The 23,768-nt window shown below is 37.1% G+C and overlaps 2 protein-coding genes across 3 annotated transcripts; one reads left to right on the top strand and one right to left on the bottom strand.

Annotated features, from left to right (window-relative positions):
- Positions 1 to 2,468: 2,468 nt before the first annotated feature.
- On the bottom strand, positions 2,469 to 11,527 carry MITD1 (microtubule interacting and trafficking domain containing 1). 2 transcript variants are annotated; one of them, XM_077749181.1, is made up of 7 exons: positions 11,312 to 11,525; positions 6,772 to 6,873; positions 4,785 to 4,921; positions 4,618 to 4,704; positions 3,798 to 3,913; positions 2,836 to 2,896; positions 2,472 to 2,730 (listed from the first exon to the last, which is right to left on the bottom strand). In XM_077749181.1, the coding sequence occupies exons 1-7, from the start codon at positions 11,460 to 11,462 to the stop codon at positions 2,635 to 2,637; spliced, it is 750 nt and encodes a 249-aa protein (XP_077605307.1). In that variant the 5' UTR covers positions 11,463 to 11,525; the 3' UTR covers positions 2,472 to 2,634. The 2 variants fall into 2 exon arrangements, with proteins under 2 accessions (XP_077605308.1, XP_077605307.1); XM_077749182.1 differs by lacking the exon at positions 4,618 to 4,704 and having other exon boundaries at positions 2,469 to 2,730; positions 11,312 to 11,527.
- MRPL30 (mitochondrial ribosomal protein L30) lies at positions 11,442 to 23,445 on the top strand. Its single transcript, XM_077749183.1, has 6 exons — positions 11,442 to 11,687; positions 16,452 to 16,593; positions 18,257 to 18,337; positions 21,625 to 21,771; positions 22,003 to 22,076; positions 22,156 to 23,445. Exons 2-6 carry the CDS (start codon positions 16,543 to 16,545, stop codon positions 22,286 to 22,288), a joined length of 486 nt encoding a protein of 161 aa, XP_077605309.1. The 5' UTR covers positions 11,442 to 11,687; positions 16,452 to 16,542; the 3' UTR covers positions 22,289 to 23,445.
- Positions 23,446 to 23,768: the final 323 nt, after the last annotated feature.

Raw genomic sequence — 23,768 nt, 5'->3', positions numbered from 1 at the left:
TGGAAGTCACTGTTGACCTTGACAAGAGCAATTTCAGTGGAGTGCCTGAGTAGCCTGGTTGAAGTGAGTTGAAGTATGAATACGTGGGGAGAAAATGGGAAAATATTGAATAGAGAACTTCAAGAAGTTTGTTCATGAAGAACAAAGAAATAGGGTGGATGGTGTCTAGTTGGGGATGTATGTACTGGCAGCAACAACAGAGCAGAGAGGGAGATAGCTCAAAGGACAAAGTCCTTGGTGAGGTTAAAGGAGGCAAGATTAAGTTCATTTCCTGAAAATTTGGCTATCTGTAGTACTATTAACCCTTTTTCTGTATGCTGTAAATCTCATCTCATGTTAACATTTCATGGTTCTCTATAGTCAAGTTTTAAATATTTACATGATCACATCTTTTGCTTGTTCCTTTCCTTGATAATTTGTCAGTTTTATGTTATACTTAGTACATTTAGTGAAATTAAAAAAATTTTTTCCATTTAATTAGCTCTTAGCACAATAACCTCAGTGTGGGGTAGAGATCTAATGTTTTTTCCAAACATTTCTTGAATAGTCTACTCTTTCCCCACTAATATGGACAACAAGGGCTCTTACACACATTCACTTTCTCTCAGATGTTTCCACACTCCTTATTCTGTGCTACTGTTTTGTCCATTCTTATGTCCCTACGTTTAAACAATATATATATTGTAGCTTTATGTCTTTATATTTGGTCAAGCAAATCTCCTAGTGTTAGTCTCTTTGTCATTTAATTTATAAATTAACTTAGGAAGAACTGACATCTTATTAACCCTTCCCCTTCTGAGAATATCATTTGTCTTTCCCAAGTTTTTTTTTTACATTCTTCCATAAAGTTTATAGTTTTCTCATAAAAAGACTATTTTTCTCAGAAAAAAAGTTCTTGCACATTTCTTGATGTATTTAATAAGTAACTTGCATCTGGTAGTCTTCTGATGTCCTAATTGGATCTGGAGATGGATTTCAAATATCTAGTATAATGGATAGCATGTCTGTAGGTGCTCTTCCTTAAATATCAATATCTCTTAGGATTCCTATGTGGGTTGGATAAAAGTTAATTTCACAGGGTTATAGATTGCTGAATCTCTATAATGATAGATTCACATGCTCTACAAGAAACCAGAGTTGTCATTTAACATGAAAATAAGGAGGTCTAGTACATGTTCTTACCTGAATGGAAAGCCATTCTGTTTTCACAGCATGGCAAACTAAGCTATGATACTTTGCAGAACATAACTTCTGTTTAGGGCCAACACTTGTACCAAGTGCTGTCCTGAGACACTGAATTTCCATATAATAAACCTTGGCAACTGGATTGAGTCTTTTCAAGTTTAGCATTATCAGCATCTGAACCTGAAAACATTAAAGAAAAACATTAGGAACTTTTCTGGAATCCCTTCTTGGTATTTTGTGCCACATCAGTCAGGTGACTGATGGCTCCCAAAGGGAAAACATCAATCTGGTGTCCACGCCACCAAAGACCATTCTGCCCAATCATATTCCTGTGGCTTCTACCTGGCTTTGGTCCTCCACACTATTTAATCTTGAATGTAATCTTCTGTCTTCTCCATATGTGATGTTTAATTGCTTCTCAGCCTTTTGGCTAAGACCAAGGGCACATGTGATGTTTTTATGTGTACTCCCCAACACCAGTACTTCTGTTTCCCTCCATAGACTGTCTTAGCTTATTCTTTAAGCTTCTAGACTACCTGCCTTTATCCCCAATCCTAGCCTATCTCCATGGAATCTAGTCTTTGTCCCCAGCCTGTCATCTGGCATCTGGATGGATAAGCTTACCCAGAATAGTTGATTCTAAGCTGCAAAACTTTACAAATGTGCCAGCCAAGGTTGAATGGTGCAAAATACATCCGTCCATATAATTGGGTTGATTTGCCTTTATGGAGTTAGGTAATATTGGATAACTGAATGTTAGTGAACTTCTGCCAAAGACACTTAATTGTAATAAAATTAGCATTTTTTCCTTGGTTAATAGACCTACTAACCCATCTGTCGTCTTCTTTTTTTTTTCATTTTTTAAATGTTTGATTATTTTTGAGAGAGAGACATAGTGTGAGCTGGGGAGGGGCAGAGAGAGAAGGAGACACAGAACCTGAAACAGGCTTCAGGCTCTGAGCTGTCAGCACAGAGCCCAATGCGGGTCTTGAACTCGGGAAAGGCAAGATCATGACCTGAGCCAAAGTCAGATGCTTAACCGACTTAGCCACCCACTTGCCCCAAGCCCATCTGTCTTCTAAAAGTACTTAATCCATGATTTTTCTAAATTCCCAGGGGCAAGATTAACATCCAATGTATCTTCCTAATAGGTGCTCATTGTTTATTGATTCATTCTCCAAGAGTCAGATAAAAGCTGATAAAATGTTTAAATTAACCATATGACTAGAAACACTGTAAATTCACAAAATAATGTATTTATAAAAAATATTTAGGATTGGTTACATAACTGAACAATGGATCCATAAATTAGTAGAAATATAAAAATTTATTGTTAAATACATAATTATAGGAATGATTTGTCCAAAGTAAAAAAAAAAACAATAAAAAACCCAAAAATCAAAATTCACTTAAAATATAAATGTATAATGCAAACTAAGTTACTGCCCATCATATTTTTTTTGTGTGCTTGTTATGAAAAATGTCCACTGTTGTTTCATGACATGGTCTTAAATCAAAATCACAACATCCAAGGGAAAAACGACTCTAAGAAGAGAAGAAAAGAGATTTTTTTAAATAAAAAAGACCAAAGTTATTTGTTAAAATTGATACAAAAAGTGCAACATACTTACTCATAAGACTATATCCTACCTGTGGTTTCTTAAAATAATCAAGGCCCCTTCCAATCTTAATCATCCATCCATTGTTAAACCTATTGAAACAGTATACAATATTATATTCCAGACATTTAAGTCAGACAGTTATCAAAGGTGTATTATAGTATGTGTCAGCAAAATTTTCTCCTAAGAAAGAAAATCACTTTCTGCAGTGGCATGAGTTGAACCAAACTGGGGGTTACTCATTGGCTGTGTCTACAATGAAATAAAATGTCCAAAGAAACCATTAGTTGATCTGAAAAGCTGGTAACAAGTTTGTCACGTAAATTATACCTTATTCTCGAATTTCAGATCTCTGATAAAACTTTCCTGTTCTGCTAAGTGTATTTGGGTCAGGCTGTGGTGTGTTGCAGGGGATCCCCTATCTAGAGATGGAGGACATAGCAGGAAGAGCTCTGGATCCTGACCTCTGCTTCTACCACAGCAGTGCATTTTCAGCTGTTTTGCATTTAGGTTGTGCTTAAGTTTACATTAAAACTAAAGGTGCACTTACTATAAACATATGAAAGCTATGGTGCTAAACAGAGTTAACATATTACTAAAATGCCTGAATATATTGTTTCCTTGTAGACACTGCAGCGTTCAGTCATGCCTATGAGATTATTTAATAAACTATAAGAAATACTAAAATCATCAGAATATCAAATATTATCACCAGAAAATTATCGCAATACTCTAATACTATATGTATACTTGAATAGAAAAGTACTTCCTCTTCTCACATGAAATAGAACATGTAAGCTATTCCATTAGGAAATATGAGAAACTCAGACATAGTAAGCCAAATTTTTTCCTAAAAAGTGAAAAGATACTAAAATTGTGCTTTATTTAAAATTTTAATAAACTGAATATTTATATGCAATTATATAAAACTCATTAAAAGAAATAAAAAGTGTTTTCAATTGCATAAAAATTAAAATATTGCTATACACTAACCTAATTTCTCGGTCATGTACTGAAGAAGAATATTTTAATTCCAACAGCACTCCATGATTCTTGAGTGACTCTTTTATTTCTTGCAGACCACTACTTTGCTGCTTTTTCCCACTACCCTGTTAACAGGAAAAACATGATTTTCTGTTCAGTTATTAATATTTTAAATTATCACTAAGCTACATAATGTGTATCATAGATGAAATAGGAAAGATTCTATACTAGTTTCAATGCCTATTATCTCAAAGAAGCAACAAAAAGTATGAAGCAGTTTAATAGCAGTTGTTTTTATCAAAATAATTGTTTTTTCCTAATACGTACATAAAACAATTCTGTCCTTTCTCCTAAAATGTATTTTAGTAATGTTACTTAGTTATTCAGATGGGGGTGCTTTCTTCTCAAGTTAATCCTAAAATTCTGGTTTATTTAGAAGCATTCCTATTTAAATCAAAACCAATACAGAGATGCTCACTCTCAGGCTATGATCCACCAGAAGGTCAATACAGTCAATCAAGAAAAAGAGATATAATCATTGGTAAAGAAGAGACAAAACTGTCAATAGTGCAGACAGTGTGATCATTTCCTAGAACTTCCAACCTGAAAACCATTTCAATCAGAGAGTTCAGCAAAATAGCCAAATGCACGATACAACAAAATCAGAAAAATCAATAGCATTATTCTGAAGGTATTTTAGGCCTATTGTTGTGCAGTTCCCAAAGAAATAGCTCTAGCTGAAGCACTGTGTCCACATCTTCCTTGGAAAACTACATCTCCTAGCTGAATAAAGTTCATGAAGAAGGAGTAAATGCTTCTAGATACCTACTTCATCCAGAGAGGTGAGAAGATGAATAGTTTTTACTTTACATGGTCCCTTAATAAGCATCTCACAAAATCGAAGAAAGTTATACAGCTGAAAGACATCATGATGGATTATTACTAAGTTATACATTTTAAATAACATTTCATCATATTTTTGTACATTTCACCTACCTGATGAATTTGTCTAATATAGGGATCTTGTATCCAAACTTCTGTAACTGTTTCATTAAGGTATTCTTGAAAAAGTGACTGATAACTGAAACCTGTTGCATTCTCTTCTATTTTAATCTGCCTATGATATTTTCCATCTAAAAAACAAATTTCAATAATAAAACCAGTGACCATTTCTTTTTACACATATTTACATACAGTGATTAATCAGGACCAGATACAAGTTAATATTTGTAACTCCTCTACTCAGCAAACATTTCTGAATGCCTACTACATATATACAAGGAACAATGCAAGATGCTACACATACAGAAATAAATAAGGCAGACAATTCCATAAGTGAGTGCTACCTTCATGGAGGCCAAATGGGAAAGTCCAGAGATTTCTTGGAACAGGTTCTTGAGCTGAATCCTATGGACCAGGCAGTTTATTCAAGAGAAGTTTATATGTATAATGACAGCTGATAAATCTGTCACCATGAGTAGAACTATAAGCTATATAACTCAGTGGCTACGTGGTCCTTCTCTTCAGCTGGAAGTCTTTTTAGGTCTTGCAATTTAATGGCTAAAGTATTAAACATATAAATACATGGAATTTAGAAGGCTTTCTTAGAACTTAAAAAGTGTTTTAATTTTTTTTATGTTTTTATTTATTTTTGAGACAGAGAGAACTGGAACAGAGAACAGGAACTGAAGAGGGGAAGACAGGGAGATAGGAACCAAAGTCAGTCCACGCTGACAGCAAAGAGGTAATGTAGGGCTCGAACTCATGATCCATGAGATCATGACCTGAGCTGAAGTTGGATGCACAGCCAACTGAGCCACCCAGGTGCACCATAGAGTAATTTAAGTAGAAATTTATAGCAGTTCTTAACAACCCAAGACTAGGATGCCACAGAATCAGTAAAATAGCTCCATTTTTGTTCATTCAAAATGAATGATTATTAAGTTATCAAAGACCTTTAAAAAAGATGGCCCCCTAATGGTAGTTCCTAATTTATGTGACGATTGCAAATTTAAAATTTGTTTAAAAACCAGTAGTTTGAATTGTTTTCCTAATTTTTCCACAGATATAATGTTATTAGCAACTATGCATCCGTTTTCAAGCCAAGCTACCCACATAGGTTAACTTAACCCAATGTATTCAAGCCACAGAGCTGATGGTACTCTATTTCATCGATGTTTTAAAAGGAAATTTCATTGTGAATTTCAATTTAGGGTGAAGGAAACACAATTTTATTCGCACTCAACAGAAGAGCTCGGTGGGGCGTGGGATACTCAGGGTATGGGTTCATACAGAATACGAGGAAGAGGTAGGAGAGGGCTATATAAGGATACCGAGGAAAAGCAGCTGAGGACTGGAGGCACTGGTTTTTTGAGGACAGTAGTAACTTTGGCTAAAAAAGCGGGAGTATGCCAGGTAAAGGTTCCAATGACCATTTGTAGACATGTTTGTAAACTGGATGCTCATAAGTAGATTAACTAGTAATAAGTAGGGAAGGACAACTATGGCATCTCTAGTCATTAGGAATACTTCACTCCTGAAATGTTTTGATTCACAACAAAATCCTAAAGAAGTCCCAGAAGTTTCCTTAGCTACTTTAACGTTTTGGTCGTTTTATAAAGGGAAATACAAATAAAAGATAGGATTTACACATCCTATTTCTGTGTACTATTATTTCAACTGCAGTCCATACATAAGTGTCATGGGGATATGCAGTGACTTCCGTAAAACAGCATGCAAAGTTCTGCAGTATGTATAGCTTTCATCAGATTCTCAAGAGGGTGGGTATGTGAAAACCACTTCCCCCACCAAAAAGGGTTAAGAATAGCTTAGGTACAGGGAAATGGAATGCAGAATAAACCTATCAGCCCCCAGGGATAAATGGTTCAGACCACAAAGAGTTACAAAGGCAGAGCCAGAAACATTGTATGAAATGGGCTTGTCACAATTGTTATGGACACATTCTATAAAACAGCCACTTTACCTTCTCTTTCTTGATCCGTGTATTTCTTCACTATTTCTGCTCTATCCATGTAGCTAGAAATCTGTTTTCTGAGATTACATTTCTTTGTAACATCTTTGGTGCCTACAAATTAAAAAATACACTCTCAAATTTCCAAATAGTTTTTCTATTTAGTACTGGCATTATCTCCAGTTTCCCAAGGCTTCCACAATTTCCTCTCCTATTTAGCATGGTGTGCCTCAATCCTCAAATACACAAATGGGCCCAAATTTGGCTTGATCACCAAGACCTCCATTTTTACACTAAGCATCTGAAACAGCTTTATTTAGGAGTGGGAACTCTGACACTGTGTCTCACTGCTGGGGATCCCAAATTTGGTGAGGTGATGACAAACATAGCTTATTACTTATCAAATCTGAGCCTGAGAACTCTTTCGTCCTAATCAACCATAAGTCTAAAATCTCAGCATAATGAAAACACAGGAAGCAATACCTATCTTTCTTCCACAAAATCAGCTTCTCTTCCAGACTTCCCCATTACAGTTCATGTTCAGCCAAAACTGAACAGGGGCCCAAAAATATGTTATTTTTTGAATACATATTATCAATAAAATCTTACCCCAAGTCCCATGTACTAACACACACATACATCTGCATTTATTTCTGTGTCTGTCCATCTGTCTGTATATTAAAAATCATAAGTTCATGATGATAACTTTGATCCCACAGCATTCATTCTAGCCCTCCTCATCTCCTTATGTGTAACTTCTTTATTATCCACAATATATGTACTGGCTTATTCAAGTCTCATATAAAGTAGTTTCTTCCTAACCCATACCTCCTGGAGAAAAAAATTTACCAAGTAAAATACAACATTTGTATACTATCCATTTGGTCTTTAACCTTACAGAATATGGTCAAAATACTATTTTCCAAAGATACTTAGGTTACTTATTTTCTTCCCCACCTGCTTATGTATTACAGTTGAATACTTCAGAGAAGTGTTATTCCTTCCTCATCTTGCTACCCCATTCCCATTTCTTCCTTCTTTCTATCTCTTTCCCACCCATCCCACAAACCTCATTAGTTTCTGTTTTTATCCTTCCTTTATTTCTTTTGAACAAATGAGGAGACACATGAATATCTTTTTTACATGAAGGATAGCATACCATAGATCTCTTTGTCCTTTGTAGTTTTTACCTAACAGTGTATCCTGGAAGTCACTCCGTATCACTTCCATAGATCCTCCTCATTCTTTCTTACAGCAGTATAGTACTCCATTGTGTGGGTGTACCTTACTTTATTCAACTACTCTTCTGCCCAGGGTATTCAGGTTATTTCCAACATTTTATTGACATCAATATAATTACTGAATTCTTTCCTTTTCAAGTCCTTCTACTTGAAAAATTAGTATCATTTAGATCCCTACTTTCTCATGCCTATACGTCAGTAGCTTAAGAAAATCCTAATATATCCATTTACAATCTATAAATCTCTTTTGAGGAATCCTGTTTTTGCTCCTAAGGTGATATGAGAACTCATATTCTCCTACTAGGTTTATATATATTTCTCTAAACTCAAAAACCCTGAACTGTCCTTTTTATCAGGATTAAGCATTTTATGGTCTCTTTTACAAAAAGTCAGTGTGAATAGTGGTTAACAGCAAAGCATCTGGAGTCACACTGTTTTAGTTCAAAACTTTCTGCCAATTTTGGCTGTGTGACAATAGCCAGTTATTCAACCTGTCTGTATCCTCATCTGTAACATGGAAAGAGAAATTGTTCCCTAGACAGTTAGGGAGATGGTTAATGTTCAAAGAGACCAGAATGTAGGAAATAATAAATGTTGTTAGTATCATTATCACCTACATAATTTTTTCCATTCACCATACTCTGGGCTTTCTTTAGAACCAGACTATAACATCTCTTTTCTTACGTTCCACTGTTACTTTGCTACTGTCTATAAATATACTCTATTTTCCCTGTCCTCTGTAAATAAAGTAGTCCTTCCTTAACTATCACCCTTGATCAGCTGGCAGAATTTGACACTGTAGACCCATTCCTTAAACGTCACATCTCAATTTTCTAGGCTTAAAATCTTACAGCCAGCTTGGGTTCCCACTGGAAACTCACTCCCATATCTAGTTATGTCCTAATGCCAACAATTCAATATCCACACTGTTCCCTCCTTTCCTAATATTGATGTCACCCCTCTAGTTCCATCAGGCCCTTCTCACCTCTCATCTTTACTCCTGCAGAAGCTCCTCAATTAGTCTGCTTTACTTCAGTCTCTTCAAGTTAGTATCTCTCCCACGCTCTTGCCATATTGACTCATTTATTCAAGAATTATTTACTGAGAACTTACTACATGCCAGACATTGTTCTAAGCACTGGGGATATAGCAGTTAATAAAATAGACACAAGTGTCCTGTCATTCAATGGGAGGAAAGATAACAATAAAAGGAAGTTGGTAAAATATGTATGTTAGATTGTGGTAAGTGCTCTTAAATAAAATAAAACAAGGAAGAAGTGTAAGGGAGTCCTGGGATGGGGTTGTAATTTTACACAGGAAGTCAGGAAAGGCCTCACAGAGAAGGTACCATTTGTGTAAACAACTGAAGTATTAGAGGGGGTATGCTATGCAAATATTTAGGAGAACATATTCCTAATAGAGACATGCCCTGACATGCAACTTTAATTATATACTCCTTTGTAAAAACTTTAAATGGTTTCTCCTTGTCTATGGAACAAGTTAAAATCTCCTGGCAGTCAGGTCATCCACACCAAGCCTCAATCTACTTTACTTCTCCCTCTTCATCCACACAAACACAATGAACTAGTGAACCACTTATTTGGTAAAACAGCACAGACAAAATTTAAACACTCTTTGCTGAATTTCATTTCTGAAATTCTACTTCTTCCTCAAAAGCCAACTCCACCTTTCCTCCCACAAATGACCATTAACTATTTAAATCCTCATTGTCTCTCTCTCTCTCCTAGCACTTCTTCCCACTACTAGAGTTATTTGCATCTTTAAAAATTTTTTTTAACGTTTATTCATTTTTGAGAGACAGAGAGAGACAGCGCGAGTGGGGGAGGGGCAGAGAGAGAGAGAGAGAAAAGGAGACACAGAATCTGAAGCAGGCTCCAGGCTCCAAGCCATCAGCACAGAGCCCAACTAGGGGCTTGAACTCAAAACTGTGATCATGACCTGAGCCGAAGTCGACACTTAACCGACTGAGCCACCCAGGCGCCCCTGCATTTATATCTTAACCTGTAAGATCACGTCACTGTCTCTATATAACCTCTGTAGAATCAGTAGAGCGTACTGGAACAAAACTATGGTTCTCCTGATTCAGATTCCCAGAATGCCAGAACTTGAGTAGTGCTCCATCTGACCAACACTGTACACCCACTCTTTGTGGCAGTCAGTATACCAGCGTCTTTAAGACCTTGGGTTCCAATTGTGACCCAACTAAATGTGATGGAGCTGAAAAGCTTAATTTTATACTGTAAAATGAGGAAAACATCAGCTCCTACTTCACAGGGCAATTGTAAAGATGAAACAAGATCATGTTGATGTGCTCTGACAATGCCTAGCGCTCAGCACTCATAAATGATAATTACTTTACTTCATAATCATTCATCATCTTCTTATTCTTCATCACCATCACCATCAAATGGGCCTTCCCAAAATAGTTTTACAGCTCTCAAAAAGCGCCCAACCCTTAAGAGCGCCCTCTGCTGTCCAAAAGCTTCTGTAACACTAAAGCTAAAAGGCACAGAGAGCTCATAGGCCAGACTGGGAGCTACAGGGCGTGGGAGCAGGGGCTGGTCTTAAATCAGTTTCATACAAATTACTGAGTGTCTACTATGTGCCAGAGATTGTACTGGTTGTTAATGGATATCTGCGTACTCAATTCAATATCTCAATATTGAATAACTACATTAACAGATAAAGTCTCGCTGTGCCAACCCACAATCCTATGCATTTCTCACACCGGATTTCAGGACACCCGTTACTTCAGAATTTTATTTTACCGCTATGTGATTTTATTTTTGTTTACTTCTAACGAAAATATCTAAACAGAAAAGTAAAGATAACAGTGTAACGAACACCCTTATTACCGACCACACAGATTTAAGTTCAGACATAATGATAAATTCTTCCCAAGACACTTCAGTCTGCAACTCTAAAAATCCAGAGCAGTTTTCGGGAAAACAACAACAACATACTACCTAACAAAGTCGATAATTTGAGTGTTACCCAATCCATATTCAAGCTTTACAAAAGGATCCAAAAATGTGTTTTTACATTTCTTTCGAACCTGAGTCCTATCAAGGCTTATATATTAGATTTTATTCTGTGTCTTCAAAATCTAGAGTACTGCCCCTTTTTTGATGACATGAATCTAAAAGAAACCAGTCCGCTTGTCCTGCAGAAGATCAACCTTCCGTTTGTGACTGCCTCCCAGTGGTGCACAAGGAGTATTTTCACTCCGCCCCAGACACTGCGGGATCCAGTTCCTTTCCTCTGGTATCCTCTCCACGGCTCCAGCTCACCTCTCAGGACCTGCATGAGCAGGTCAATCCCCTCCTGGTAACACACCAGAGCCTGCTGGTACCGGGACTCGGAATCCAGTTCCACCGCCCGCTTTAGCACCTTGAACGCAGCTGTGCTTTCGACACCCAGCTCCTGTCCGGAACTCGCCATACTTCCGGAACTCTTCTCCGCCTCAAACTTAACCAGAGCAGAGCCCGCCGGCAGCCCTCCGGGGAGCGATCATGTGACAGACATGCGCCTGCGCTCTTTTTACGGTCCTTGAAGGGGCGGGACGTGTCCGGAACTAAAGTGCTGGATTTGGCTGTGAGAGCGCCCTGTGGTAACCGGATTTGAGGGGTGCCCTTTGTGCGCTCCTGTCTGCTCTGCTTTCCCTCGGTAAGTTCAGGCTGAAGAATATTTAAGAGTATTGCTTTTTTCTCAGATACCTGGGAACGCCGTGGAGATACGGATTGATTTTCCTACTGGATTCAGAGTTTGCGGGTCGCTGTAACCTGAGTGGGTCTGGGCCCGTTTTCTGTCCCTTGCGTTCGCGGAAAGCCAGTAGTCGACCGCATCTAGTTTCCCAGTTCCGGAGCCGCGCGGTTTGCTGAGCCCGACTCCTGGAGCCCAAGGGCTGACCAGCCTAGGCAAAAATAGTTTAGTAGGGAAGGGAATTCAGGAATGTTGTAGCAGTTTTTGTGCTTCTCTGTTTAGAACTAATGTCGGCTTCCCGCTGCGGATCAGCGTAACTTGAATTTTTGGTTAATGAAGATAAAAACTTGCTAATTGCATCTTAGAAGTCAAAACCTTCCGGAGTTGGCAGCTAAAATATCTACCATTTTACCAAAAGCTGTAATTTTGCAATCATGTTTTTTGATAGCCACCTACCCAAAACTGCCTGTTTTGCGTATTTTCGCCAATAGGCGCTGATGAGGATTGTCTGTTACTTGTTAGGCATTAGGAATTAAATGAAGAGACGGTTTTTTTGCCTTCAGAGATCTCGGTTAATTAAAAGGAAAATTCTGCGTTGTGCTTTTCAGTGTTTTCCCTCCTTTTGTCATTAAGTAGATGTCTAAAACTGTTGGGGTATTAACTGGGGGCAAAAAGCAGAAAATCCCCTTGGTAGCCTTCCCACCATGGGTATATTAATATTTTACTGATAGCTTTCATAGTTTTTCTGTGTATACACAGTTACATTTTTTAATGGAAAAGGGATCATACTTCTCATAATGCATGTGTTTTCCTACTTGTACAAGAGAAAAGTTACTGTATAGTAGAAGACAATATAGTTGCTTCAAAGCCCAGTAGTTGTGTGTGTAATTATTAACATTAACCTTTACTTTCTATGGAAACTTAAAACTTATCACAGTCACACCTTCTAAAATCTGTAAATTAAACTTAATTCAGCAAAAATTGATGGCGTGCCTACTATATGACAGGTGCTGCTTTTGGTAGATGCTTGGGATACATCTGTGAATAGACAGGGCAGACCAAAAAACAAAACAAAAAACAAAATTTAAAAATCATTGTCCTTGTGGAATTAACGTATTACTAGGTGGAGGCAGTAAACAACAAACCTAACAAACTATGTTAGAAGATAAAGTGCTATGGAAAGAAAATCCAGTGGCGTGAGGAGTGCTGACAGTTGTGGAGGGTCAAAATGTTAAATAATGGAATCAGGATAGACCCCACTGAAAAGATATTTGAGCCAAAAATTGAAGGAAGTGAGGAAACTAACCCTCTGAATATCAGGAGCGTTCCAGGAGAAAGAACAGCCAGTCCAGAGGCCTGGCAACTTCTAGGACCTGTAAGGGAGTCAGTGTGTGTATGGAGTGAGCAAGGGAGTAATTGGAGATGAAGTCCTAGAGGTAGGGGTTAAGGACTGGCTGTTGCTCTGAGACATTATTTTTTAATACATGAACTTTTTATTTTAGAATAATTTTAGATTTACAGAAAAGTTGTGAAAATAGTAGAGTTCCTATATACCCCACATCCGATTTCCCCTTTTATTAACATCTTATATTAGTATGGTACATTTGTTAGACTTGATGAACCAATATTGATACATTATTAACTAAAGTCCATACTTTATTTGAATTTTCTTAGTGTTAATCAGATGTCCTTTTACTGTTCCAGAACCCCATTTAGTAGTCATGTCTCCTTACGCTCCTCTTGACTATGACAGTCTCTCACTTTCCTTGTTTTTGTGACCTTGGACAGTTTTAAGGTAGTCACGTATTTGAAAACATACTCCATCATTTTGATTTTTTAAGTGGTTCTTTTCCAGTGCTACAAAATGCTTAAGGTTCATCTTAATATATCCCCTGCAGTAGCCCTATAAGCAGCCATGTCTCAAAGGAGCCCTAGTTCCTTTTAATAGAGAATGCTAAGATCAGGGTGCTGAGTGTGCTCATTGCTACTGGAATGCCATTGCTTTTTGGTCTTATCAGCTAACAGAGCTAACCCATGTATATATACATCCATATCTGTGATTATTTCTGTATCCAGCAGTGTCTACATTAAGCTAAATACAAACTCAAACTCTAAACCTGTGTCATTGGATGACATGGATTATTCTAGGTTTCTCCTCTTATATGTTACCTTTCACTTCAACAGTGAGAAACCTGGCTTATTGGGACGTTTTGAGAAGAGGAGTTGACATGATTTGATTTGGGATTTTAATGAGATGGTTGCTGCTATGGAGAAGAGATCTTAATGGAGGTTGGAATGGAAACTGGAAGGCCAGTTAGGAGGCTTTTGTTGAAATCTAAGCGATAAGAGAAAAGTAATAAAATATGAAGCCAGATGACTTGGGTTAATATATAATGTGTAACTTGGGAGGAAGAAGTATGGTAGAGAAAATAATTTGTCATTACCTATTTGATTGGAGGACCAGAGGATTAAATAAGCATCTCTTCTAAGGAAGCCTCAGTACAAAATATATAACATCCAGCCAAGCTATGGCTGATGATTTGAACTAGAAATTCTTATGCTGTATAGTAATCTTTGAAGTATGAGAGTTATGAAATTTTGATGTACTTCTGAATTCTGAGTTGAGCAGACCATAGTTCTAACCCATTAATTGATTCAAACATTCATAAACAAACACTGAGTGCCTACTGTTCATCAGATACTGTGCTAGATGCTGAGAGTAGAAAATGAACAAGATAAAATTTTGGTTTTCATGGCACTAAGGATTTAGTAGTTAACTCTTCTAAAACTGATGCATAATTAATTTTGAGGGACTGGTTCAGCTGCTGAGAGTTTTTCTAAAGTCTGGCTTTTTTAATGGGACATCTTGCATTGATTCCCACAACTTCATTGCTTTGTCCACATCACAGAAAAGATTGAAGAGCTTGAGTGAGCCAGAATCTGGTGGATTCCCTGAAGTACAGCATTTACCCAGTATTAGTGTGTTAGGGTATTATTACAGCTTTGTAATAATTTCATAATAGTAAACACTATCATTTGTTGAGGGCTTCCTATGTACTAAAAACTGTTTTAGGTATTTTTAGAATGACTCATTTGAGAGGTGTGCTATTCTGTCCTTTTGGGAAAAAAAGTTGAAACACAACTCAAATAACCTATGAAAAATATACATGTAGTTCATAAACTTCATCTTTCTGCTTTTAGTGTACATCAGTATAATAGGTTGTAATCATTGAATGAACATGACATTTTTTACATCGTAGAAGCAATGCGTATTCATTAAGAATAGTTGAAAAATACAAATATTCAAGAAAGTTAAAGTTTACTTTTTATTTTATTTATTTATTTATTTTTATTTCTAGGAGAGAGAGAGAGAGAGACAGCGTGAGCAGGGGAGGGTCAGAGAGAGAGGGAGTGACAGACTCTGAAACAGGCTCCAGGCTCTGAGCTGGCAGTCAGCACAGAGCCCGACGCAGGGCTCGAACCCACGAACCACGAGATCATGACCTAAGTGAAAGTTGGACGCTTAACCGACTAAGCCACCCAGGCACCCCTAAAGTTTACTTTTTAACAGAAAGGCATTATGATTTAGTGAAAATGCACTGGAGTAGAAATTATAAGAATTGGGTTCCAGACTATATGCTTCTTGGATAAGCTGGATGCCCTTGGGTAAATGATTGAATTTCGTTTTCCACATAAATAGGTAAGGTTGTCAATTCTAGACGCACCTGGGTGGCCCAGTAGTGTAGCATCCGACTCTTGATTTTAGCTCAGGTCATAATCCCAGGGTTTTGGGCTCTGTGCTGAGAATGGGGATTGTTTGTGACTCTCTCTCTCCCTCTGCTCTTCTTCTTCTTCTTCTTCTTCTTTTTTTTTTTTTTTACATTTACTTATTTTTGAGAGACAGAGCATTAGCAGAGGAGGGCAGAGAGAGAGGAGACACAGAATCTGAAGTTCAGAATCTGAGCTGTCAGCCCAGAGCCCGACGGTGGGGCTTGAACTCATGAACCGCGAGATCATAACCTGAGCCGAAGTCTGCAGCTTAACCTACTGAGCCACTCAGGCGCCCCTCCCTCTGCCCTTCTTACTTACTCACTCTCAAAATACATAAACAAACATTTTTTTTCTTCTTTTTTTTTTTTAAAGAAGGTTGTCAATTCTAGATCTAGGAGTCTGGATTTCTTCAGTCCCTTCTAGTCCTTTCATTTTTGTGATTCTGTTACAAAACATTCTTAAAAAGTTTTTTTTAATGTTTATTTATTTTTGAGAGAGAGAGACAGAGTGTGAGTGCGGAAGAGGCAGAGAGAGAGAGAGAGAGGGAGAGGGAGACACAACATCTGAAGCAGGCTCCAGGCTGTCAGCACAGAGCGGGCACAGGGCTTGAATTCACAAACCACTAGATCATGACCTAAGCTGAACTTGGACGCTTAACCAACTGAGCCACCCAGGTGCCCCTATGACAAAGCATTCTTTATCTGAGCTCTTTGTTGAAGAAGATAAATAGTAGTTACCTCCTTTGCCCATTTTTGTTGAATCAATGTTGTTTCTAACTCATCTGTCAAAAAATGGGATGTAATTAATGTATAACTACCACCTATGGTTTTGCTGAACTCTGAATGAAACATTTATTATAACTTAATTCTTACTCTTATTGTATTAAAATAACTAAGATTTTACTGTTAAACTTCAATCAAGTTTATAATTAACTTGTTTCATTTTTTAATAATACAGAAGTAGGCACCCGTCCATTTCCAAGACATATTCGACCCATGGATCTATTTTATGCTTGTCATAGCCTTTGAAGAGAACAGCCACCACACTCATGGCAGGGATTTTGCGCTCATTAGTTCAGAGACCCCCAGGCGGACTCCAAGTAAGTATTTCTTTTCGAGTATTATCCTTTTTTTTTATTCCTTAAGAGCGATTTCTCTTTTGTAAGTAACAAAACAAACAGGCAAGTTAAACTGTACAAGTTCCTTTTTTTAATATATTATGGTGGTTTTTTTTTTAATGTTGAGGGTCAGTTTTGTTTATGATTTATCTGCAGATTTTAAATCACAAAGATTTAAAATCACAATTTAAATCTTTGTGATTTTAAATCACAAAAGATCTTTTCCTGGAGAACATGCTGGTAAGAAATGGTCGGTGTTGATTGCCCTTAATCTTTTTTTTAAGTTTTAGGTTTTTTTCCCTTCAACTATTAAAAGAGTATATTTTCAATCATAGAAAAATATATGGAAGAGCAGAAATAAGAAAAGCACTCTCCCAGATATCATTCCTATTTCTTCTATTGTTTCTTAAAGAAATTGTAGCAGTGCAGCCTAATCCATTCATAAGACCAGAGTAGATACAGACCTGCTGCTGGGCATAGATAATAATGTTAGATGCTTTACACACATTGCTTTAACCTTAGATTAATCCTGTGTGGTCAGTAATATTTCCTTCTTAAATAGCTAAGGAAATTGACTCTGAGAGGATAAGAGTCTCATTTCTCAAAGATGATAAGCACAGAACCAGGATTAGAAGCCCATGTTTTTCCTTTCCCTCCCTCATTCACTCCTACTTCCCATCAAGTTGTTTGTGGATCTCTGCTGAACAGAGAGGACATGAAGAGAATTGCATATCCAGAGGAGAGTTTCCTGATATGAAGGATTGGCAGTGAATCCTTTTTCTTTAGCAGACTGAGAGCAACAGGACTGGAAGATTGTAGAAAGGGAATAAGAAATAGGAACTAGGAATGTTGACATTGTAGGGACTAGAAAGAAAACTGGCAACTCATTTTCTTTTACGTTGTATTGTTGAAGGTGAATTATTGCACATTGTCTAAAGTAAGGTTGGCAAATTATGGCCTGCGGGTCAAATTCAATCCACCTGCTTTTGTAAATGAAGTTTTATTAGAACAGCCACACCTACTTGTTTACATATTGTTTGTGGCTGCTTCTGCCCTACAGTGGCTGAGTTGAGACTTGGCAATGGAAACATAATAGCCCCAGAGGTGGAAATATTTCCTGTTTGGTCCTTTATAGAAAAATATTGCCAACCCTGGTTAAGAAGTCTCTATTTGACTCGTATGTGGAATTTAAGAAACAAAACAGATGAACATAGGGGTAAAAAGAGAGACAAATCAGAAAACAGACTCTTGACTATAGAGAACAAACTGAGGGTTGCTGGAGAGGAGGGGAGCAGGGGGTGGACTACATGGGTGATGGTTACTAAGGAAGGCACCTGTCGTGATCAGCACTGGGTGTTTATGGAAGTGATGAATCGCTCAATTCTACACCTGAAACTAATATTACGCGGAATGTTAACCAATTGGAATTTAAAAGCTTGGGGGAAAAAAAAGAAAAGTCTATATGTGCTGTTAGCTTTGTAATGTTAGTGGTAAGATGAGATGTATTCATTCAGCTAAGGGGCTGAGATAAATATTTGATAATTATAGGTTAGGTAAAAACAAACTTTTGTCACCTAAAAATTGGTGAGTATAGATTTCTGCACTAGTCAGAGTTTTTAAAAAAGTGTTTTCTATCATCTTTTAGACTGTAACAAAAGGTGTGGAGTCTCTCATTTGTACAGATTGGATTCGTCACAAATTTACCAAGTCAAGAATTCCAGATAAAGTAAGAACGAGGGTTTGGGGGGGGTGGGAGCTTAGCATTACTATTTTTTTAAGCATGTTTTGTTTTAAAAGGTAGCTACTTGTGTAATATTGAAAACTTCTACTTTGAATTATTTGTGGATATTTATGGTAGTGTAGAGTTTAAATAATGCATGGTGGAATTGATCTAAATAATGATTCTTTAAAAAAAAAAATGTGCCACTAGCCTTTGAAGTAGTGGGGTCTTACCATCTTAGAATCTGTTTATTCCTGCTTATGCTTTTTGCCTTAATATTTTGTGTTTTCATATCACCATTGTCTTCAGAAAACAGTGGGTCTTCTTCCAGCTCGGACTCTGTCTTTGTGGTTCTTTGTGTTCACTTTCTATATTGACTGTTGCAACTTGGGATCTTTGTGTTTTCTTTGCTAGATTTATGTGTACATATCATTCTTTCGGAAAACACTGGCTAACCCCCCTATTGACTTTTGTTTTATTTTGTTTAAATGAATAGACTTTATTTCTTAGAGAAGTTTTTGGTTTATAGAAAAACTGAACAAGAAGTACAGAGAGTTCCCATATACTCCCTCCCCTAATATATGTAGTTACTCTATAATTAACATTTTGTATTGGGGTACATTTGTTAGAATTGATGGACCAGAATTGACAGATTATTATTCACTAAAGTCCTTAGATTGCATCAGGGTTTACTATCACTGTTAAACATTCTATGGCTTTTAACAAATGCACAACGTCCTGAGTCATTAGGGTATCACACAGATAGTTTTACTGCTCTAAAAATCCTCTGTGCTTCATCTGTTCATCCCTCCCTCTCATCTCCCAACCCCTGGCAACCATTGATATTTTTACCGGCTTTATAGTTTTGCTTTTTCCAGAATGTCATATCGTTGGAATCATGCACACATAATCTTTCTCACTGGCTTTGTTCACTTAGCAACATGCAGTTAAAGTTTCTTGATGTCTTGCCACCATGATCGCTAGCTTTTTGTTAACTCTAGTTAAAAGAATAATAAATCATGAGTTAGCTGAAACATATCTGGGTAGAATTAAGGAAAAACGTGAATTTGAAAGATCGAGTTATGTTCCATTAAAGTGGATGGGGACTCAGAATTCAAACAAGTTTCTGGAAATAATGAAAGGGGCATTTTTACAACCTGAGTTGTGTGACTACGCAGCTCATTTCTTTTTATTACAAATAATATTGGATTGTATGGATGTACCATAGTTTGTTTAGCCATTCACCTCCTGAAGGACATCTTAATTGCTTCCAGTTTTTGGCAGTAGTGAATAAAGCTGCTGTAAACATTTGTGTGCAGGTTCTTGTGGGGACATAAGTTTTCAACTCATTTGAGGTAAGAACCTAGGAATGCAATTATGCAGTTGATGGAATATATCGAAAAGGCTACATTTAGTTTTTAAAGCCTGGTTTTTTGTGTGTGTTTTCCCCCTAATTTTTTTGTATTGCATTGAAATATATATACAGTGTACTGTCTCAACTATTTTTAAGTGTACTTTACAGTGTTATTAAATGCATCCATATATATTGCTGTGCAGTCATCACACCATCTCCAGAACTTTTCATCTTCCAAAACTGAAACTCTGTACCCACTAAATAGTAACTCCCCATTCTCCTTTCCCCAGCTCAACAACTGCCATTCTCCACTGATTTGTTTTAAAGATAAAATAGAGTTACCATTGACTATTTTGACACCTTTCATGTGCTTGATGTTCTTATATCAGAAACCTCTTTGTTCTTCAAGTCATGGCTTTTCTGCTGCTATCCTTTCCACAACTGCATTGTCTTGTATCTTTTCATGTATCTTAGTCTGTAAAGTTCTGGAATAAAAGAATAGATACAGACGTTAGCATTCCTTTAAAATGTGCAAGGTGGTGATTTTGATTGCCAGCTATAGCAAATGTGAAAACTCAAACTTCATGGAAATGACTCTGAGCCCTTGCTTATCTTCTAAACTTAGTCCTGTATTCTCACATGTTCCTAGACCTTGCTTCTTGGATAATGCAGAGGTATTTCATGTTAAACTTATCTAGAATCAAACTCATCATCTTACTTTCCCTCCAAACAACTAAATGAAATAGGATGCTCGTCCTGTATTAGTTATGTCAGTTAATGCTACCATCCTTTACCTGATTTCCCAAATCAGGGAGGAGCCACCCCTCCTTTTCCTCCATTCATCACAAACGCATCTTTTTTACTGTCCAAAGTCCCCAAATGAGTCCCTTTTCTGTGTGTGTGTGTGTGTGTGTGTGTGTGTGTGTGTGTGTGTCCGTCCTTCCTTCCTTGGTCTGATTTCCCAGAGGTGGTATGACTCGACCTAATGTCTTTGAGACCTTTATACATACATAAGTGTATATAGATACACATATGTATATTACATGATTCTTAGAATCAGTATTTATGCAGTGTATCCTGTATATACGCTCATGTATGTGGTACAGATGAAATAAATACAAGATCCTACTAAACATAGTGGTGTGGAATTACTTTTTTCTCAAGAATATAATGGCCATTCTTCAATGTTGTAGCTGCTAAGATAGTAAATCTTACTGGTTTTGATGGCAGCATTCTATCCCATGGGATACATCATAATTTATTCAGTTGTATTGTATCTTATTGGTTTTATTATTATTACTAGTTTTATTTGAGATCTATCCTTGTAATTCCATTTAGTTATTCTATGAGGAACATGGATGTGGCCTTTAAATTCTTCAGTATTACAAAAAAACTTTTAAAAACAAATAATACTACCACATACATCCTTATTCAGTACATTTTATGTACTCAGAGAAGTTTTTTGTGTGATAGCTTACTAGAACCTTTTGATTTTTTAGAAAATCAGTACAAATGCAGCTCCATGGAGCTGGTTCTGGCCCTTTGTAGGCAATCATTTGTCTGTACTAACACATAGTCATGTGTTGTTGTCATTGTGAGCTTATCTTCCTTGCCCTGGCTGAATGGGGTGGAGGGATGCAGCCTTGCCGCGCGTATATGGTGCTAATACAGTCTCCTGCATCGGAACTCTTTCATGTCCTCTGGTCACTCCTGCTTTGCTCTTAAACAAAATGAAACAAAACAGTCTTTGCCTGTATGATATTTTTTTCAGAGTATGAAATCCTTAGACTTTGTCTGAATAGTCAGTTTGAAGATGAGGATTTCAGAAAGATTGGGGATGAGATTGTTATGTAGATGTTGGGGGCTGGTTAAGAAAGAAAAAAGAGATATATTGAAACTGTAATTGAAAACTCAACCTTTTATAATTCTTCTTTCCTAGGTATTTCAGCCTTCACCTGCAGATCATGAAAAATATGGTGGGGATCCACAGCAGCCTCATAAACTACATATTGTTACTAGAATAAAGAGTACAAAAAGACGTCCATATTGGGAAAAAGATATAATAAAGATGCTTGGATTAGAAAAAGTAGGCAGCTGTTTAAGTCCTCTTAAGTTAGTTGTTTAAATTTACTTTAAATTTTATAATTTTTAAACTTTAACGGATATTTTTATTATCTCTTTCATTTAAATGTATTATTTGATGGAATTTATTTGAAAATTTGATTCAGACAAAATGAGCCTTCACCTTAACATTTCACTGTAACATGGAACTGTCTGCTTTGAAATTGATCCATAACACTGTTTCCTTTGTTTATAGGCACATACTCCTCAAGTTCACAAGAATATCCCTTCAGTGAATGCAAAACTGAAAGTGGTTAAACATTTGATAAGGTTTGTTGTTCGTTACTTCAGCTATTTAAAAAGATTTATTACCTAGTGTAATTCTAAAAGCCATTTTCTTATGTCACAGAATCAAGCCCCTGAAGTTGCCACAAGGACTTCCAGCAGAGGAGGACATGTCTAACACGTGCCTCAAGAGCACTGGGGAGTTAGTGGTGCGGTGGCATCTAAACCCTGTAGATCAGGAAGCAGTTAAGTCCTAACGCCAGAGCAGGGTCATATTGAAAAATGTGCATCATTTTTATTTAAAGATAGAAAATGTTCTCATTAAAATATATGTTAAATACTAGTCATTTTCACTGGCTGAAGATGGTGTGATTTCTTCCTTGTATAGGTTTGGAAGTTTCAGTGCTCGTATTTGATTTAACTCTCTTTCCTGTCTGATAGTTTCACTGCAGAATGGGCAGGAATGGCATTGTTTGAACATCTGGGTTCGGATGTCACCTTAGCAGTCACTACTGACTTGTTTAAAATATTGTTTTCTCTTTTCATTGAATGCAACAAATTCTGTGAGTGTCTCTTTGAGTGAGCATTGTGTTACGTGTTGGAGAAATGCAAAACCGACCAGAACATGGTCCCTACCAGTCAGGAGTGTAATCTGTCTTGCTAGAGAACAGAGATTCGGCCACAGTCATTAAACATTGGGTGTAGCTAGATTGACTGCTTTGTGCTCTGGTGTCTATAAATGCACATGTAGAGTTGGCTGCATTTTGTTCTTTAATTCAATACCAAAAATAGTATCTGTTCTCTAATTATAAATCTAAATTGGCCCAAATTTTATTGATGTTCTTTGAGTTCCTAAGAAACCTCTGCCAAAGGTTGAGGTAATATTTAAAAGATGAAATAGGGAGAAATCTTTTAGGGAGAAATGTTTTATTTCCTTTTTTTTTTTTTTTTCTATTTCAAATACCTGGAGGGGTTGGGAGAAGGGAGAATTGTAGGAAAGGTTCAATGGTGGGAAGTTTTGTGGCAGCTAATCAAAGATGATGGTGAAGAATCTCTGAATTCTAGTTACTTGTTATTTCTCTTCATTTCTTGTGAGGTTTAGTTTGGGCAACAATAACATTGGCGTACTTCTCATAATTTGTGGTCCCAATATTTATCCTGTCGTAGGTCTTGATGTTTTAGGGCATGCAGAAGTGTTACCTGAAATGAAGCCAGTTATCATTAATTATTAAGCTTGAATGCAATTACAGTTTCAATTCAACAATTACTAAATATCCAATATGTGTAAGGCCTGGAGGAGATCTAAAGCCAAAGGAGACTAACTTCAGAGAGCTTGTTCTAGTTGGAGAGAAACCTGTATGCTACAAAATGTGTCCTTGATAGAGGTGGTTTGAGGATAACTGTGTTAATAAAAGCTGGTCCCTGCTGATTTATTGTTGTAAGGTTGAGATAACAGAGGGTGGTGAACCAAAGACAGTCAAAAATAAGACAAAGTAGTCAAGGGAATGGGCTGAGCACNGGGGGACGGGTATATATAGGATTGTAGTTCTGGGTCGTGACCATGAGGGCAGGTTTCCTTATTTGGTCTCGCTTTTCCTGAGTTGGGTTTCGTTTCTGCTGAGGTGGCATGTCTTCTGAGAAACCAGTGGCAGGAAACTAGGAGCGGGAAGCTGGTGGCGGGAAAGTCCTGAGGCGGTCATAAGATGGAGTCCGATCCGCCATCTTAGTGTCTTTTTC

The sequence above is a fragment of the Crocuta crocuta genome, unplaced genomic scaffold, assembly GCF_008692635.1.
Source record: "Crocuta crocuta isolate KB4526 unplaced genomic scaffold, BGI_CrCroc_1.0 scaffold118, whole genome shotgun sequence".
In the NCBI taxonomy this organism is placed as follows: domain Eukaryota; kingdom Metazoa; phylum Chordata; class Mammalia; order Carnivora; family Hyaenidae; genus Crocuta; species Crocuta crocuta.
The sequence above is the reverse complement of the archived record's forward strand: the minus strand, read 5'-3'. Positions and strand labels throughout refer to the sequence as shown.

Coding starts and splice junctions, on each gene's coding strand:
- MITD1 (XM_077749181.1), bottom strand. CDS start 11,462: ATGGCGAGTTCCGGACAGGAGCTGGGTGTCGAAAGCACAGCTGCGTTC. Junction 6,874..11,311: donor GCTCATGCAGGTCCTGAGAG/GTGAGCTGGAGC, acceptor TTTAATTTGTAG/GCACCAAAGATGTTACAAAG. Junction 2,897..3,797: donor GTACATGACCGAGAAATTAG/GTTAGTGTATAG, acceptor CTGTTTCAATAG/GTTTAACAATGGATGGATGA.
- MRPL30 (XM_077749183.1), top strand. CDS start 16,543: ATGGCAGGGATTTTGCGCTCATTAGTTCAGAGACCCCCAGGCGGACTC. Junction 16,594..18,256: donor GACCCCCAGGCGGACTCCAA/GTAAGTATTTCT, acceptor ATCATCTTTTAG/ACTGTAACAAAAGGTGTGGA. Junction 22,077..22,155: donor GTGGTTAAACATTTGATAAG/GTTTGTTGTTCG, acceptor CTTATGTCACAG/AATCAAGCCCCTGAAGTTGC.